At 46.3% G+C, this 18,725-nt stretch overlaps 1 protein-coding gene across 1 annotated transcript in view; it reads left to right on the plus strand.

The window, feature by feature from the left end:
- The window catches only part of PPP2R5A (protein phosphatase 2 regulatory subunit B'alpha), a 730,770-nt gene that overhangs the window by 265,943 nt on the left and 446,102 nt on the right, over positions 1 to 18,725 (plus strand). Inside the window, exon 5 of the mRNA XM_085612862.1 lies at positions 13,538 to 13,668. Coding sequence (XP_085468988.1) covers positions 13,538 to 13,668 — 131 coding nt within the window. The remainder of the gene's footprint in view (positions 1 to 13,537; positions 13,669 to 18,725) is intronic.

Genomic DNA, 18,725 nt, shown 5'->3' on the forward strand with positions numbered 1-18,725 from the left:
GGTTATGCGTTGGTCCCCTGCGACAGAAATCACAAACTAGGTGGGTTGTAGTGATAGCTTTTAAACATCCTACAACTTTCTCGACTTTTGAACATCTCCAGGGGGCTGAGAGTCTTGGTTTTCATCTTGTACTGTCTGCTCAAACTTCCTTTTCTGGGCTGATATCACCCTTTGGGGCCCCTCATTTAGTGAATCTCACACAAAGGGTTAAGGGGAAAGATATGCTCCTGAAAACCATACTATACTATTCCCAAGATAAGTAAACTCACACAGTGTATAGATCAGCAGTATGCAAAAAGAACAGAGATAAACATAAGAAATGTAATGCGAGGTGGTGGGGCACTACAGGCGTTTGGACGAAGACCCTCATTCACCCAGGGATGACATACATCATCATTGGGTGCCTCCACACACTGGAACCGCAAGGTACCCAGTGTGGGCTACAACTTCCCAAAGGAAAGGAGCGGGAGTGTTTTAATGTGGCACGTCTATACATTGGTAGAATGAGGGGCAGAGTGCAAAGGAAAACTATCTCAATAGGAGCAAAACAACTGTATTCCTATGCCCTAAGGAATAGAAGTTAAAAGCATTGTGAAACAGAGTTATGGATGTGTAAGGTCAACATGTTTCTGCCGTTTTTAGGACTAAGTTGTTCCAAGCATTCAAGACCAGAAGATTCTTTCACTCTGCTGCAAAAACATTTATGAATCATAAAAGCACTCCAAATAAGGTATTTCAAATATGCTGAGGCTTGTACTCGTGACCAACTGTGTGCAGTTCATGTAAGTGCAACAAGTATGCAATGTATTTTTGTAGAGAACCATGTCTTAAAGGTTTCTGCAGAGCGTGACCGGGTCATGATGTATCCAGGCACCAGTGACAAAGTGAATTAATGACATGAAAAGATGAGTGAAAAACAACCAAAATTGAGGGGATCGAGTTAGCCAAGCAGAAAACAAAAGGTCAAACCGGGGAATGCAATAACCAGCTCAAGATATATGGAGTAAGTTCTAGACAGGTTCCATGATTACCCTCATAATAGTATCCAGGTAAGAGTTGAACCAAATACCAAGAAATTAAGTAGGTTATGTGTGCCATTAAATCAAAAAATCAAAAGTGGAGGGAGTGGCTGCAGTCATGAGTTGGACAGTGTGTGATTTTACCCATTTATAGAAAGGCCAGTCCACCTCCCGAAGCTACTGATCTTTGGGAACAGTGGGTTTAAGTTTAGCTCGCAATCTTTAATCAGAAGGGGAATGTTGTCAGCATACATTGACTCCTGCATTCTTTTGTGCCCAATCAGTCTCCTACCTTTCACCTCTGAACCCAAAAAGATCTGCGGCATCCCCAAGGATCATCCCTCACCCCCACCCTCTTTAACACGTACATGAGCCCCCTAGCCAGAACCATACGATCAGACGAGCTCAACATAATCTCTTACGCAGACGACACCCAGCTCATCATCTTGCTGTCAGAAGACCCCTCCACCACCAGACCTAACTTCCATAGATGAATGACTGGATGAAGGATAAGTCTCTTAAGCTCAGCACAGACGAGACGGAAGTACTCTTATTTGGTAATAACGCCTCTCCATGGAATGACACATGGTAGCCTGCTGAACTCTGCCTGTCCCCCGCTCTGACAGACTACACCTGCAACCTCGGCATCATCTTGGAGTGCAAGTTTTCTATGAACAAACTGGTAAACACAGTCTTATCTGCCTCCTTCCACACCCTATGCATGCTCTGTAAGATTTTTAGGTGTCCCCCAGAGTCAACACCAGATGGACCATCACGCAGGCCCTCGTCACCAGCAGGCTAGACTACGGGAACACACTGTTCGAGGCATATGAGCTGCAGATTGTACACTGTGCATAGATCGCCATCTGGTGTTGGGCTCGGATGCCTGCACCTTGTTGTTTTGGAAGAGTCTTTTGTAGTCACGAGATAGGTGACTCTTCCCTTGGATGATAGTGCGCATGGGCATCGACTCCATCCTCAGATTGATTTTTTCCGCCATCGGGTTCGGATGTAACTTCTGCGGTTCGGCACCATATTCTCCACACCTTTTTGACACGCAAACTATCTAAAACTCGACGCTATTGTTTTGATCGTGTGATCTTCGACGCATGCTTCAACTACTAGTTTCCGTTCGTCGACGCGGGCCGCTGGGCCTATCGACGCCGTTCGGGCCTACAGCTCATGGAAAGGACTCCATTTAAAAAATGCCCCCAGCGTGGAGCTAAATTCCAACACAGTGACCACCACAAGGTCTGTAATCTGTGTCCCTCACCCGAGCACGACGAGAACAATTGTCAAGCCTGCGCCTCTTTTCAATCTAAAAAGACCATCCGTGATTGCCGGGCCAGACGACACATCATGGCGCAGAGACAAGCTCCGGTACCGGTGGACATCTTCGATGAAGGCCCGATGTTCCGGAGGAGGATTCTGAAGACCTGGAAATCGTGTCCGAATCGGACGACTCAGAGGACCACATCACTCCTGGTCAACGAGTGAGTACAATTGCCCCTACCCCACCCAAAAAAAAGAAGGCCTTGGTCAAGACTACGCCTGCTGGCCTCAGTTGCGACCGAAAACAAGCTTCAGAAGCCCCGCCCCCGGGCCCAGCTCCGAAGATAAGAGACGAGCCTTCCGGTAGCTCGGGACCGAGCAAACCGCATCTCAGTGTTCCGCAGGCACCATCAGCACCGAAGCCGGGCGTGCAGCCTACTCCCAAAAAGACATCGGCACTGAACACCTCGACGCAGAAATAAAAGGCATCGGATCTGAAGCCGAAACATTCGGAAACGAAAAAGATTTCCACCTCCACATCCAAGCCGATGGACCCCAAACTACCTCCCAAGGCCCCGGAGCAGAAAACCAAACCTTGCTCGGACCTGTAGATATCGGCGCCGAAAGCGGTTACTGAAGAGGAAGAACTTTTTCGACCGGATCCTATCAATCCCAAACACAAAACTCTCCACTTAGACCCCAAAACAGGACACGTGGCTAGTGTTCCACACGAGAGGAAACTGGACACACCAGGCATTCCTGTAGTGCCTGTGAAGAGAAAGGACTGTGCCACTTCACCTATACGACCCTCTTCTCCTGTTCCTCCTAATACTGTTTCTCCTCTACATTCTTCTATACTTCCACCAAACTCACCACTACCACAGGTTGAGGATGATTTAGGGGATGGGGGAGGCAACAATGATCCTTTCACTGACCCTGATGACGTACCACAGGACGATTGGGACGATTATGATGACCCAATAGATCCTCCAGACCTCCCTGATCCCCATGCATATCCAACAAAGCCATCTCCCCCAGATGACAATATTGGCTTTGGTCAGCTTGTAAATAGAGCTGCTCTGTACCATGGCATTCAGATGCATTCTGAACCCGCAGACGAGGACTTTCTACTAGACACCTATGACCAGTCACAAAAGACTGTACAAACCCTGCCAATGTTAAAAGCTGTAATTTAGGAATAACTGCACGCCTCCTGAAGAGACTAAAGACAATACAGAACTCGGCAGCCAAATTCATCCTCAACCTCACCAGATGTACCCACTTCACACCCTGCCTCAAGAAGCTACTCTGACTACAAATCCTGAAGAGATGCCAGTTCAAGATGTTGCCCCACTCATACAAAGTCCTACATAACGAAGGACCAGCTTATCTCAACAAACACTTGACTTTCCACCAACCAACCAGACACCTATGATCCGCCTCCCTCTTCCTCTCAGACACCCCCCTCGAGTAACAGCAGAGGACACTCCTCACACCTGGCGGCCAAAGCCTCAAAACATCTTCCCCTGCACCTTGGTACCATCCCATTGCTTCAGAAATTCAGGAAAGAACTCAAGACCTGGCAGTTTTAATGAACAGATCACCACGAAGCAAGCAGCAACTCCAGTGCATTGAAACCGTCACAGGCGATTAGCTGTGCTTTGCAAATCACTGATTATGCGATTCTTTATCTTCGGAAATGAAGGGAATTCCTTCAGGAGATAGGCCTTTCGTTCTGTTGTGCATGCGAAGATCAGTGGGGTTGGGGGACAACCCTATTGGGTCTCTATACCAATAGTAAAGGAAGGTAACCCGTTTATTAGCTCTGACCCTAGCCATTGGAAAGGCCAAGAACACTGCTGCTGCCGTCCTCCACTCACTATCAATTTGGTGTGCGAAGAACTGTACACAGAAATTGTCTGCGGAGCTTCTACCGGAGTACATCCCTGACTGGTCCGATAGTACCATTCCCTGCATGAGGGGATGAGTTTGTTCTCTATTTTAACTAATATTTTAAAGTCCACATTGATTAGGGCTAAAGGTCTATAACTCTCATGAATCTGCTGACGTGCCTCGCTTGAGAAGATTGATCACTCGGGACTCCCTCATAGTTGGAGTGAGGTGTCCCTGTTCACATTACTCCAGACACGCCTCATGCAAAACCAAGGCAAGTACATCAATTTACTGTTTATAAAACTCTATAGGTAGTCCATATCTTCTGTGAGCACTGCCATTTTTGATACATGTAATTTCTGTTAAGGTGATTACAGCACACAGTGATTCCCTTTCAAGAAGCTCCACCCAAGCTAGTGTGACTTTGTCAAGGGTTGCATGGATCTGGGATGGGGATTCTGGGGAACTTGAAGTGTACAGTTCTGAATTAAATATAGTGAGTTCAGTAAGGATCTCTGGTGCTTGACATGCAACCCAGACATCACACATTATTTGTAGGATATCTGAGGAAGACACTCCGGTCAAATAAGGTTCTTTACTTTTACCTAGCCTATATATCTCTCTCGATTTTCTAGCATTTTTAAGAGAGCTTGACTTCCTGTGTTGCTTACTCTCTGAATTTGAGCTATTCTATTCATACCAGCGACCCTGTGTTGTTGGTTTGGTCGTCTCAAATTGCTGAATTGATATTTTGAGCCTAGTAAGACTAGATTAAAAGTGTGTTGAATCCTGTATAACAGCCTTAAAGGCATACCAAATAGAAGCTATGATTTATGTCAAAATATTGGTTTATACAGAGACATATTTCAACCGTAAAGCCACATCTAGCAAGGAGGTTAGCTGAAGATGACATCGTCTTTGAGGGCCTGTTATTTGTGGAGGTGTGATTGTTAAATGTGCTGCTGAATGGTCAGAATAAGTTGTTTGAAGGTATATTACCTCTTGGGTCCATCCAGCAAAATTCCTAGTGCCCAACCCTTAGCCAATGTGGGAGGAGGAATTCTATACCGAGGAGTGGTGGGAGAATTCCCTAGCTTGTTGGGTGCTGTAGTCTCCAGATATCAACCTTCGAGTACTAGTCCATGAGTGAAATGAGGGAAGATCTCAGAGGCGTGCAGTGTGGGCTTTACCTGCACTATCTCTCTGTGGATGCATTACCAAATTATGATTACCACCCGAATAAATAGTCTGGGCATCCACTCCATTACATTGGGTCATTATATTACTAAAGAATTGGAAGTTTTAAAAATTAGTGGCATAAAACTTAACCAGGGTTACATTCTATCTGGCCAACTGTCCTTAGATTATGAAGATTCGACTATCGTGGTTAGAAATATTTTGGAGGTATCTATACTGCACTGTCCTGTTGAGAATCACGACAGGTATATTAAGGGGATAAAAATCTGTTGGGTCCCCATTGTGCCACCGCGGGAACACCCTCAGAGACATGGGTCTCTTACAAAACTACACCTGTAATATGCCTCTTGATATATGCTACGATCATGCATGTCTTGTGAGAATTATTGTGGTCTCTGATATTCCAAGACAGAAACTTAAGCTGTGGACGTTTATTCCCTGACATGCTATCAACTGTGAAGGTGTGTTGTTGAGTATGTAAAGATGTTGACATTTAGTACAAAGAAAGTGTTATATATGCTGAACTTAGATGTGTGCATCTATTATGTTTGTCTGCAATTCCCATCGCCACCTCCCGCCCCACTCTAGCCAAACGTACTGTTAAGATATCCCAAATATATAACAAAAACTGCAAATACATAACCAACATAAAATATGAATTAAATGGTTTATCTGGCTATTTGCAGCTAAGAGCGTGACACAGCCAGTACTCACCTACTGTGCGAGCCCAATTGCTATAATTAGTGGCATGAGTAGAGACGCTCAAATGTTCCAGTTTGTGAACTTTGGAATAAAGAACAATAGAGTACTGACCAATCAGTTCAGCTTGTATAAGTTAAAAAGTCTTAATTACTAGTTAACTGTTAAAGAGGCTAAATAGAGCACAAGGAAATGCACTGTTCTCACACCGTACACTGGATTCGTAATCTGTACAAGGAAAAGGCTCACAAGGGCCCAGAAGGACGGAAACAGATAGTCACTCAGTGGATAGTCCTGAGATGAATGTGGAGTGGGGCTTTTAGAACTATTTGAAGGAGGCGTACGTTTTCAGCAAACAATACGCCTCTTGCAGATCCACAAAGATGTGTGTCTTGCCTTATGTCATGCAGCATAGCCTTGTCGGATACACCCTGGCATACTGAATACCACGCTCTGTTTTTTCTTGGTTGAGAGAAATTTTCTCTGGCTCTTTTTGACAGACTGAATAGTATGTGGGAAAATTGTGATGTGAAAGCCTAGGTGTAGCAGCTCTTTGCGTTCTCTAGCCAGGAACACAAACTCGTCTGTCTTTAAAGTTTAGCAGTTTTGCTATATTATATCACAGGCCGACCCAGGTTCAGGCTTTGGGCCAAATAGTAGTTGGCATGCTCCACAACCAGTAGAACACAGATATTGCCTGGCCCAAATAGCTGTTTGAGCATAGTTTTAATGTAGTCCTCTGCACAGTCTTTTATGGTGTTTTCTGCAAGACCAGTTATTTTCGATGCGATTGCGCTTCTAAGTCTTCTGTCTTTGCCCTCACTCTATCCAATTCTAAAGTAATTTATTTTTGTAGCTTATATTGCGTGGCCGCATCATCTTCAATATCTGAGATGCAGCATTTGTTCATGTCAAAGTGGGCATGTTGCTTGTCTAGGCGGTACTACATCCGATCCAGTCTTTAAGTCCGAGTCAATTTTGACATCAATTAATTTGAGGCCGATTTGCATATTGAGCAATAGGGCCTTTACCCCTGGCCCCAATCTGTCTTCTGGCAATTCCTTCTCAGCCGATCTGTAATGGTGTATTGAGGGTCTCATTGGATCAAATGTTAATTTATTCTTTGCTTCAGATTTTCCTGTTTTTCATTTTCTTCTCTTAGGACTGGCCCTCAAGGAGATCCAGGGTATGGTCTAGCTCGTTTTACAGGTCTTCAGGCTAGATAGATACACCTCGATGTCGGGGCATCAACGAAGGAGCCTACAGCTTAGTGTTCTGGCACTGAATTGGATGGTGCAGGGGCAGTATGCCCCTCTATGGTAATGGCTACGTTGCAAAAATCACAGATGTACTGAATATGGACCCAGTATTCATTTTTTTGAAGAGTCTCATTCTGTCTCTACCAGATCCAGTGGCCCAAGGCAACATGTTTTCAGTCAGCCAGCTTGCATAGCTTCCAGCAGTGGCCATGACCCCAGGAGCTCAATAAACTAGAAGTCAGTTGAAAAACAGAAGGGACCACCAAGGATGGGCTCTCACAGGGCCTTGCCTCTTCACTTATCATGTATGCCATGGAAATAAGCCCTGTCCCGCCATGGAGAACTCTGTATGGGAGCTCAAACAGCCTGGTGTGGCAGACCACTTGCTACCTTCGAGTCCGGGTAGGCGGAATGGCACGGTCTCTGCGCTGTAAGTGCTGCTGGTGAGCCTGAGGGACTCAGCTTGACAGTTCTCGCCTGCCCCAAGGCTTATCGGCACAATCGCAGCAGCTGGGCAAAGCACTATTCAGTTTTGGAAGGATCTAGGTGAAGCTCAAGTAAGGGCATGATAGGCCAGTTCAGAGTGAACCAGGCTCACCCTCAGTCTGCAACAGTTAGCCAGGGTTCTGCATGTCGTGAGCCACAGTGCATTTCTTCCTAAACGCAGGGAGTGTGGGGGTTTTGGGTTGCATTCTGTGCCCTTATTTAGAGGATTAATGGTCTGATTGGTATCCTGGCCACCGGAGATCTCCTTATTAGCAGTCAGTTGTAGGTCTCGCCTAGGCATCGCTTGCGCTGTGTCTTCGTGCCATGCTGTATTCATAAATGGACTTTAAGCTTCGCCTATTTTCCACCCATCTTTTCAATTGACTCCTGTTACTGTGCTTTGTAAATGGTGGCTTTGATTCGTCAAGAGGCTCAGTATTGTAGTCCCTCCTTAATACCTCCTTTTCTTCTGTTGTAACCTCCCATGAGGACTGCCCCTATTACATGTGTTGTTACTCTGGATGTTTTAAGTGAAGTTTGTGAGCACTATTTTCTTAAATGACTGCTGTTAGAGGCAGGGGGGACACTCCCGCAACAGTTTTTTTTTCTTCAAGCAGTGCGGCACACTTGTGAAATTTGAGCGCAACTGACAAAATGATTCAGATATTTCAGTAATTTCTCCAATGCACCACTTGGCCTCATGATTCAATAAATTAAAATAATGGAGTTAGCCGACTTTGATGTTTAGTAAAAACCACAGCAGCAATATAGTCATCCATGTCGTTATGTAGAAAAGGGGGGACATTCAGGCCCATTTCTACAAGCAAAACTCGCAGCACCAAAATGCAAAGACCTAGAATAGCAGTTTGTGAGTTGAAGGTCTGTTTTCACTAAATTATTTGTTTACAGCTTTCGGTAGAGGTTGAAAGGTCGTTTGTAAATATGTAAACCTCATGTCATGCAGTAGCGTTTCATCTACTGGTGGAGAGGTGTGGCTCACTAGTTAGAGGCGGCAGACCCGTAAGCAGAGAATCGGCCAGGGACCAGGGTTCAATTCCCGACGCGGCAGGGTTGTGGACCAGGGTCAAAACAGACTCGATAATTCTCGCCTCGGTACCTACTCTAACCAGGAACACACTCGGCAACTCTGGGCATTAAGCTTGCCTCATCTCTACAATGGCCCCCCGCAGACGCCGGGGATGCCTGGTTTCACCTTGGAGATACCCAGAAAGGGACCATCTCACAGGGATAGCCAGGACGGGTTCCCCAGCGGTCTACAGCGCCGGGACACCCCGTTGCTGGGGTAGCTGTGCGCTCTACAAGTCTACAACATTTACATTTACATCTAACAGGGTAGTTTAACGTGCTCAAGGAAATCAAGTTAGTGCTTATGTGGAAATGTGGGCAGTACGGGAGTCAGGCCAGCAAGCACCTTTGGCATTTACCTCTCATTTCCAGAAAGGAGTTCAGTCTGGTGCCAACTCATGTTTTTTGTTCGTGCGCCTACAACATCCCTGCAGCTGTCTCACAGCCCACCTGCCAAAAGCTAAGAACGTTGTGCAGGAGCACATGACGGGGGTGCTGTGCATTGAAAGACCAGAATAGTGTTTTTTTTTTGTTTTTTTTATAACCATGGTGCCCGCTTCACGGGCCGCCATGCGTATAACTTTTATGTGCAGAAGCGCCCTGCTTTATATTTAAGCAGGGCCCCCGGTTTTCTGTTGACAAAGTCAAAAGCTGCAAGTCTCGCAAATGCGAGACCTATTGCATTGCAAATGCTTGTTGTCAGGTCCCCCCAAATAATAAAAGTTAAAGAAACAAATGGCATAAAAACATTTTAAAGTATGTACCGTATTTCATATGGTCTTTCGAGGGTGGATGTTGGGACAGCAACATGGGAAAACCCACTGTTCACCGTATGTTTTCACAGTTCTACAGATTGTGGATAGTTTTAAAGAAATACACTTTTGTACCCTATGTAGAACTTAATTTGCCTTGTTAATAGTTAAAAAAAGGTTTTTCAAAGTCGAGGATTTTTTCAGTTAGCATGTATTATCGATTTCAAAACCATATAATGTTGGCTCTTTCCTTAAAATCACTAATTTGATAGATACATCTAGCTGCAGATTCCTTACCTTTGAATTCCCCAGGTGTCAGAATGGATCTGGAAATGTTTGCATGAGCCTTAGCCCTGTGTGCCGTCAGGTGGCTCTGTTCGGCTCTGCGTGACGTAGTTGTCTATTATGGCGTCAATGTCCTCTATATATGCGCTACCCCGGCGCATGGGCACCAGTCCTTTTCTCGCCATGCTAGTTAAGTGCTGGTCTGAATTAGAGCTACCCCTCTGTCTCTCTTTGACAGGTTTTTTCGACTGTCGAGTGATTTATATTTTTTTAGTTTTGTTGAGATCCTGTAACTTGGACGTACTGGGTTTAAATTGTGTGGTGCCTGTCACCGCGCCATGTTGGTAACCGATCCCCACCTCGTACGCTTATGGCGCCTCGAATGCGACCCCAACACGAAGTCGTGCTCGGACTGTTGGGCCATGGCCCCCAAAACCTTTCAGGAGCCAGCTTTGAAGCTCCTTGCGGTCTGGTAGTCGACACCATCCGGCGAGACTCGGTGGAGATCCTGATCCTATTTGAAGAAGTCGCAGGATCACCTACCAACTCGAGGTCCTGGGGACACCCAGGGAAGAGGCACAAGAAGTCGTCGTCCAAACAGACTTCGTCTTCACCTCATATGTCGTCCGTCAACGACAGAGGTAAAGAACACAGACACACTAGGCACGGTTCTGCGGAGCTGGAGCCATGTTCGACTTCGCACCTCCCCCCATTTCCGGGAGTCCGCTCAAATAAATGAGTTTTATGAGACCATACACAATGTATTTGAGCGGGCTGACCCAGGTTTGATGCAGTCGGCTCTGGCCATGGTGCCAGTGGGGCTGCATGGATTAATTTCCGGGTTGAGACCGGACGTGCCAGCCAGACCTTCTCTGGCATTGGACCCGAAGTCTGTGCCTCCGGTGGCACCAGCCCATCCTTCTACCCGGCGACTGAGTCGAATTACTGTTGATCGACGCCGACAGAGCCCAGGGAGTTCTACATCGTTGCCTGTGCGTTTTGAGGAAGTTTCATGCATGTGAGGATTGGGAAGGGGTCTATGAACCCTCTAGAACAACAACTGGATGCTCCTATGGAGCAAAACGGCTTGTATGAGGATGTTGGGGAAGCCAGTGGATGGGACACCACCCCAGATACTGGAATGCGCTCTCCAACTAGTGTGGCTACGGAGGAGGGAGCTTCCTATGTCCTGGTGGTAAAGAGGGCAAGGAGGTCTTTGGACTTGAGCTGCTCTCTGTGCAGATAAGGACTAATCTCTTGACCAAGGTGCTTCAGCCTGGGGCTTTCACCTCAGAACCCCTATTGCCCTTTAATGAAGCACTAACAGATGTCCTTCTAAGCACATGGCAAACACAGCAAGATGGACAGAGTGCTGAAACTTTTCAACCACCCAACCCCCATTCACAGATCTGGGTTCAATCCATTGTTTTTGCTCACTATGCCACCCCCAGTTTAGACTCAGCCATATGGAAATCAGTCTTGACCCTGTTAATCATGGGGACAGTCCAGCCCGAACTGCAAGGCCAGGTCCTCCATGGACCGCAAACAAGCATCCTGGGACTGGTTTCGGGGTATCGCCTCATCAGCCTGGCTAGCTTGAACCCAGTGGCACAGTGACCCACGTCTGGGCATACCCTTGGCCGCTTAGAGTGAACATAGCAAACACAACAAGAAGGACGGAGTGCTGAAACTTTTCAACCATATGACAATTGCATGCCCCTATCACCCGGCCTGCGTGACGCAGGTTTTCTCAGCCATCACCCCAACCCTGAGAGCTTGGTGGTTCAGGCTGCGACTTCACATGGCGCATTCTCTTCTGCTCCTCCGCATAGGGAACCCAAAAGGCATGACACACTTGTGAAGAAAATGTTTTCTTCTACCATCCTGGTATTGCGGTCGATGACTACTGCATGCTTATGGGGCTGTTTCTCACATACCCTGTGGGATACTGTTGCGTAAGTACTGCCACAGGTCCCGGAGGAGGCCCTGGGAGCACTCTCCTAAGCAGTGAAGGATGGGAGAAATGCAGCAAAATTCACCATTAGGTGTGGTTTGGGCGCCACTGATAGGTTTGGCAGAGCGGTTTCGTTCATGGTTGCCTTAAGGCTTAAAACATCTGGTTTTCGGGTGATGTCCAGGCCAATCTCATGGACTCTTCTTTTTGGAGAGATAGCTGACTCAGCCTTGGAGCGCTGCAAAGATTCTCGTACTACGGCCAGATTCTCAGTCACACCTTGTGGCCAGCCTAGATTTTGCCCCTTTTGTGGCAATGGAAGGGGTTTTCAACTGCATCAGCCGTATCCCAGCCACCATCCTGCGAGACTTTCCAAGTTGTGCGTGGATGCAGTTCATTCTGACCTCATAAGGGTAGCCAGAAGTCATCTGCCACCCAGCCCTCGGCAGCTGCAGCCTCCAAGCACTCCTAGTTTGAGTCTGCAAGACCATTTCACTTTAGTAGGGGGGAAAGTTCATCATCTCCTCCTCCACTGGAGGTCTATAACATTGAAAAGATGGGTCTTGCAGATCATGCAGGATGGCTATTCTCTTCCTTTTCTTTTCTCCTCCTCCTACTCTCCCAATTCAAGAATGTCTGGTGGAGGATCATCTAGCATTACTCGAAGAACAAGTTGCAGCCTTCTTGGCAAAGGGTGCTATACAAACAGTTCTGATTTAAGAAGTAGGCAGTAGTTGTTACACCTACTACTTTCTGATTCCAAAGAAGAACAAATCGTTGTGGGCCACTTTTGACATTCGGACCGTCACTCTTCCTCAAAAAGGAGAAATTCAAGTTGTTCACATTGGACAGGTCTTGTCTGCCCTAGACCAAGAAGACTTGTTGGTAGCGTTGGACTTGCAGGATGCTTATTTTCACATCCCCATCCTGCTTGCCTACAGGCATTACCTGTGGTTCGAGGTAGGCTACGAGCACTTTCAGTTCACTGTGCTCCTCTTTGGCCTTACCAGTTCCCCTTTGGTGTTCACCAAGGTGATGGTGGTGTGCGCAACCAATCTGCGCAGGTTAGGGGCATCCGTCTTCCCCTACATCGACTGGCTTTTGAAGAGAAGTTCGCCCACGCTGTCGTCTCCCACCTTCAGACTACGTCTGACCTCCTGCATTTACTGGGGTCCTCTATGCAAGTGCCGAAGTGTCACCTGATTAGTCAATAATATGCAGTGAACAATGTAAAGCCTTTATAGCCCCTGTTTCTAAGGATTTGGAAAACAAATTGCTAAGAGGTTGTTTTCTTCATTCATAGAATCCAGACTTTTTACTTCAGTAGAACTGTAGCGTACGCATGAGGCTATACCAGCCAGTTCAAGCTTGTTTAACTTTACAAGACAGTTATACTTCTGCTTAGAATGAATTCTAGATTCATTTCTAATTATACTTGTACAATTTTATGAATCCTCATGCATTTTCCAGCTGTCATAGTTTTACAATAATGTTGATGTTCAACCTTGGAAATATACGTATGTACATGATTAGTCTGTGTGACTATTGAATATTTTTTTTTTTTTTTGTCATTTTTTTCTGTTACACTTAACCTTAATGTGTATTTATTGATCTATATATTTGTTTCTTTTAAAGCTTTTGGAGCTTTTTGATAGTGAAGATCCAAGAGAGCGTGATTTCCTTAAGACTGTTCTTCATCGCATTTATGGTAAATTCCTTGGATTACGAGCCTTCATCAGGAAGCAGATTAATAACATTTTTCTCAGGTAAGAAATTTAACAACAAAATTAATTGCTGCAAGTGTAATTTTCCACTGTGACTGGAAGAGTGCCTTACAGTTACCCTGAGGCCTATGTAATGTGATCTAATGTGAATATAATTTGTAACACGCAGCAGTGACAGTAAAGGGTATCCTAAGAGTAGCCTCAAAACCATGGACTAAAAACCCAGTAACAAGACTAAGATAGATGGGGAATTGCAGAGATTTTGAGGAGGTTTCTAAAGGTAAATTGGTGGTCTTGCGGTTGTGAAGTAAGAGATTGTTACATAGACAAAAATTCTTCTGATTGATACTTCTAACAGCAGATTCTTCACCTTAAATTATCCCTTTTACACCAGACTGGATCCAGAGATTTTTCCTCAATACTCCTGCGTGCCACAACGTGGTGATTCATGGCTCTGTGCTCAGACTGTACAGCCAGGAATCGACACAGCAGAGACCGATATAAGTAACTCTTCTGCGTGCTGATATCAGCTAATTTTGTTTTGTGCTCTCTGACACAGAATACGAGCTTGGCTCCAGACTTTCTGTTTTTGACAACTCCAAACATTTTCACAGTGTGCGAGGAAAGGATGTCCCACCAAAATCTACAGTGTTCACGCTGTGCAACGACTTCAGGGAGCACATGTTGGTCACTGACATGCGTAAGGTGTGCCTTGAGTGCTTGGGCTCAGGGCATGATTTGAAGTTCTGCGATAAGTGTGTCCTCGTGCATCTGCAAGTAAAATAAGACCAGGTGGTTTGTGTTGCTGCCTTTGTGTAGATCCTGCTCTAACTCGAAGGCTGCATCTCGGTCACAGTACCACTCCCTTGACTTCTCCCCTTCCCACTTGTAGTCCTCTGGTACGTCCTAGTCTAAATGCAAGCATAAAAAAGTGAGGCAGGACTTGACCCCATAGCTCCTCTCTGACACGAAAGAGAAGGTGCAAGGGCATAATGATGTCAGTAGCTCTCCATCAAGATCACTGGCCATTAAGCTGATCCCTCAGTTGATCCCTCTATGCCCAGAGAATCCTGGACAATTGTTGAACCTGCAGCAGATAGAGGCCTTCAAAGAGGCATACTACAAATTTTCAGTGTAAGTGTGGCGCACCAACTGGCTCGACTGATCCCTAGGGGCCTCAAGTTGTGTTACCACCCCCATCTGAACCAGTTACTGGGCCTGTACCGACTCTAGTGCAGACTTACACCGTGATCCTAGATCCACTCCAGTTTCTGCCACCCCACCCCAACCCTGATACTGACCCCATGGATGCCATTGGATGACCCAGCTATGATACTCATGTCTGATCCAGAATAATAGTTTGTTAAATATTTACCAATGTCCCTCACTGAGATTATGAAAGTGTAGTCTGTGGTCATGCAACCTCACTTTAATCGTGTGCGTCTACCGTATTGCAGCAATCAGCAGAGGCTCCATTCTCTTTTTGGCTGATTCTGAGCCTATGCCACAGCCGGGTACACCACAGGCTCCTTGATGCTGATGGAGAGGAGAATAGCGTGCTCCCTCTTCATTACAGTTTGAATGCCCTATACATTGATGTACTAAAATGCCAGTTATCTTGATGCATCTCCTTAGGAAAAACCTGACCCTGCACATGGTCCAGCAATGGAAGAAAGTGCCTCATTTTCAGTGGTGGTTTGGAGGGCAGTTTAAGTACTAAAGTTAGAGCAGCCCTCAATTGAGACTAAGGTAAATATTTCGATTGTACTCGTACAGCACGAGCCCTTGCGCCATTTTAATTATGTTTCAACAGATACTCTGGTGGCTACCTGGTCAAAACCATGTTCTTGCCCCCCTCTGAACAGGTAGGTGGCCAGACCACCTAGACCAGCACCGGGTGACCTGGAGTTTCTCACAAAGCATCTCACTTAGGAGGGCTTTTTTGTACAGGCTTTTACTTGTAAAATGAATAACTATTTTCTAACCATTCTGTCAGACGGAGAGTCTGAATTGATTGGCGCCTTTGGCAAACACATCTTTTCCTTTGCCAGCGTGGCACTGCAATCTATCTGTTGGGCACACACGCACTCGCTCTCTAACCCCCTCACCCTCTCTCACCCTCTCTCTCACATACATTCTCTCTCACATACATTCTCTCTCACATACATTCTCTCTCACACTCACTCTCTCACACTCACTCTCTCACACTCACTCTCTCACACTCACTCTCTCACACTCACTCTCTCACACTCACTCTCTCACACACACTCTCTCACACTCACTCTCTCACACACACACACACACACTCCCTCACACTCCCTCACACACACACTTCTTGGCAGCATCTCTTGCTCAAATGATTCATGATGGGCTGGTTGCTGCCAAATATGTTATCCGCACTAGCTTGGATACCATGGTTTGCAAAGGCAGGGAAGTAGATAACATTGTTTTCCTTCGTAGAGATGCCAACACAGGGTCCACTGTGGTTTTTAGGTCTCGCCTGACCCAGCGCATGTGCTGGTATGGCGAGACTTATTGAGAGGGCTCCAAAAAGTTCTACCAGGCCAGCCTAGAGCTACAGTGCATGTGCGCGCGCGATGCGCTTGACCGCAATTACTTTCACTTTCGGGGCCGCACGGCCGCTTTGATGTTTGATCGCGTTAGCGATCACTTTCGCGGCCGCTTGGCATAGCCAATAAGTCTTGCTTTTGGGACCTTATAAGTATTTAGTTATGCAACTGTTGCATGGCTAAACACTTATAAGGTCCCAAAGGCGAGACCTATTGGCTATGCCAATGCTTGTTTAGTGATGTATAAGTTTTGCTAGTGGACATGCCCCTTGATGATTTCTCACTTTTTGAGAGAAGGCAAACTCCGGTTTGGAAAACTTTAAAGACAGTAGAGCCACAGCGCATTCTTTGGGGCTGTTAACCCATGCTTAATAAATGTATGTACCAGTTTAGGGAATGTTTGGGCTATTCCAAGGGACTAGCGTATAGGCAGAGATAGCCTTCCCAGCCAATGATGCAGCAGACAATCCATTCCTTTTGGGTCTGTGGGCACCAAACTGGCTAAAAACGTGCAGACCAACATTGGCATCAGTCCACGGAGTCCTTCTCTCCTGCAGCCACCAAGCCCATGTACTTTGCCCTTAGTGATGCACCTCCCCGCCCCAAAAGTTAGATGCAGGATCCAGCAGTTCCTCCCTGCTTAGCGATTCATCACATCCAACAGATGGGTCTTACAAATTGTACTAGCAGGCACGAGCCTACAGTTTCTCTGTCCTCCTAGCCCAATATTCATCATTCACTGCAACAAATCTCAGGTGACCAACTGTCGATCCTGGCACAGGAAGCATGCCCGTAGTTCGTCAAGGTTGCCATAGAGAGAGTACCAGACTTTGTGAAAGGTGGTGGTGTTAATCTCACTAGGTCATTGTTCCAAAAAAGCAAAGTCACCTCAGGTCTATTTTGGACCTTTGAATCCCAAGCGCCTTCCTGCTGAAGCAGAAATCCAAAATGCTAAAATTGGCTCAGATGATATCTGCTCTGAACCTAGCAAAGTGGATGTCGTCTTTGGACTTGCATAATGTGTATTTACATATACCTGTTCATCTGTCCCAAAGGTATTACTTGGTTTTCAAAGTGGGTTAGGTGCATTTTCAGTGTACTGTGCTCCCTTTCATCCTTTCCCCAGGGCACCTCAAACTTTTACGAAAGTGGGGGTGCTTTTCACTATTCATCTTCGTATGTTGGGATTTCCTTCATTCCTGTATCTTGATGACTGCTAGCTGAAGGTTAGCTTGCTGCAGTCTGTAGTGAACCACTTTCGAATGACAGTGGAACTTTTACCATCATTGGGTTTCACAGTGGAACTTTTACCATCATTGGGTTTCACTATAAGTGAGCCAAAGTCCTCCCTGATTATCTCACAGAGGCTTCCATTCATTGGTGTGATCCTGGACACGGAGTTCAGGGCTTTTCCCTCTTACCTATGAGTTCTTGACATTGTGGCTGTGATCCTGATGTTTGAGGGTAGATCCAGGTGAGGATGGCTCTGATTCTTTGTCTCAGATTTGTACCTCATTTTTGTCAACCAAGCCTGGTGGCGCATGCAGTGGAGCCTGAAATGCCAATTGACAGCACCAGGGATGCCTTTCGGACACCATTCAGGTTTTGGAGGAGGCTGCTCAAGATCTGCAGTGGAGGGTGACCGATCGCACTTTGTCCTATGGTAAGCAACTCTCCTTTTCCCATCCAGGGTGGTGAAGAAGGCATCGCTTCAGGGCTAAAGAGGGGGGCAGCACATGCGGAAATGGATCTGGACTGGAGCTACAGTCTGTCTGTCCCTAAAGGCCTTCCTGCAGTGCATCAAGAAGAGACTGGCGCAGGTTCTCACAGACAGCACCACCTCCATGTGGTACTACAACAAGCAGGGTGAAGTGGGATCCTGTGTCAGAAGACTTTACATAACTGGAGATGGTTAAGTCACCAGGGCATCTTCCTCAATGAAAACCACCTATCTGGGTGCCTGAATGCCAGAGTCGAAAAATTGAACAGCTATCATCTGGCAGATCGTGAGTGGTGTCTTCATTCCAGGGTGGATCAAGGTTTCTTCCCCTACAGAGAGAACCCCAGGCTAATAATTTTCGCCACTGTGAAAAGCTCAGTGTCAATAATTTTTCATGTTTGCTTTTCCTTAAGAGCACTCTTTGAGACGCAATCCAGCTAGAATGGAACAAGGGACTCCTGTATAACTTCACACCGCTACACTTCCTGTCTCTAGTTCTGAAAAGTTCATATGACCAGGCTCAAGTCATCCTGGTGGCTCCAGATTAGGCCGGGAGAGTGTGGTACCCTGTCCCTCAATTCATATTGCACAACTTACATCTCTATGCGTAGAGTTTGAGCGGTATCAGTTAACTGTTTTTGATATGCGACTCGAGTTGGTGGATGTCACCCTGACCTCCAGACTCATCCACAAAATCTGTCTAATGGGATGTGGTGCCCGGGACACCGACCCCTTACAGGCGTAACAGCCATTTGCCCTTAGCCAAACAAGGCTTTGCTTTGGGCTTGGTTATTTGTCAGCTCTTTTGG

This window comes from Triturus cristatus, chromosome 6 (genome assembly GCF_964204655.1).
Source record: "Triturus cristatus chromosome 6, aTriCri1.1, whole genome shotgun sequence".
NCBI classification, from domain to species: Eukaryota; Metazoa; Chordata; class Amphibia; order Caudata; family Salamandridae; genus Triturus; species Triturus cristatus.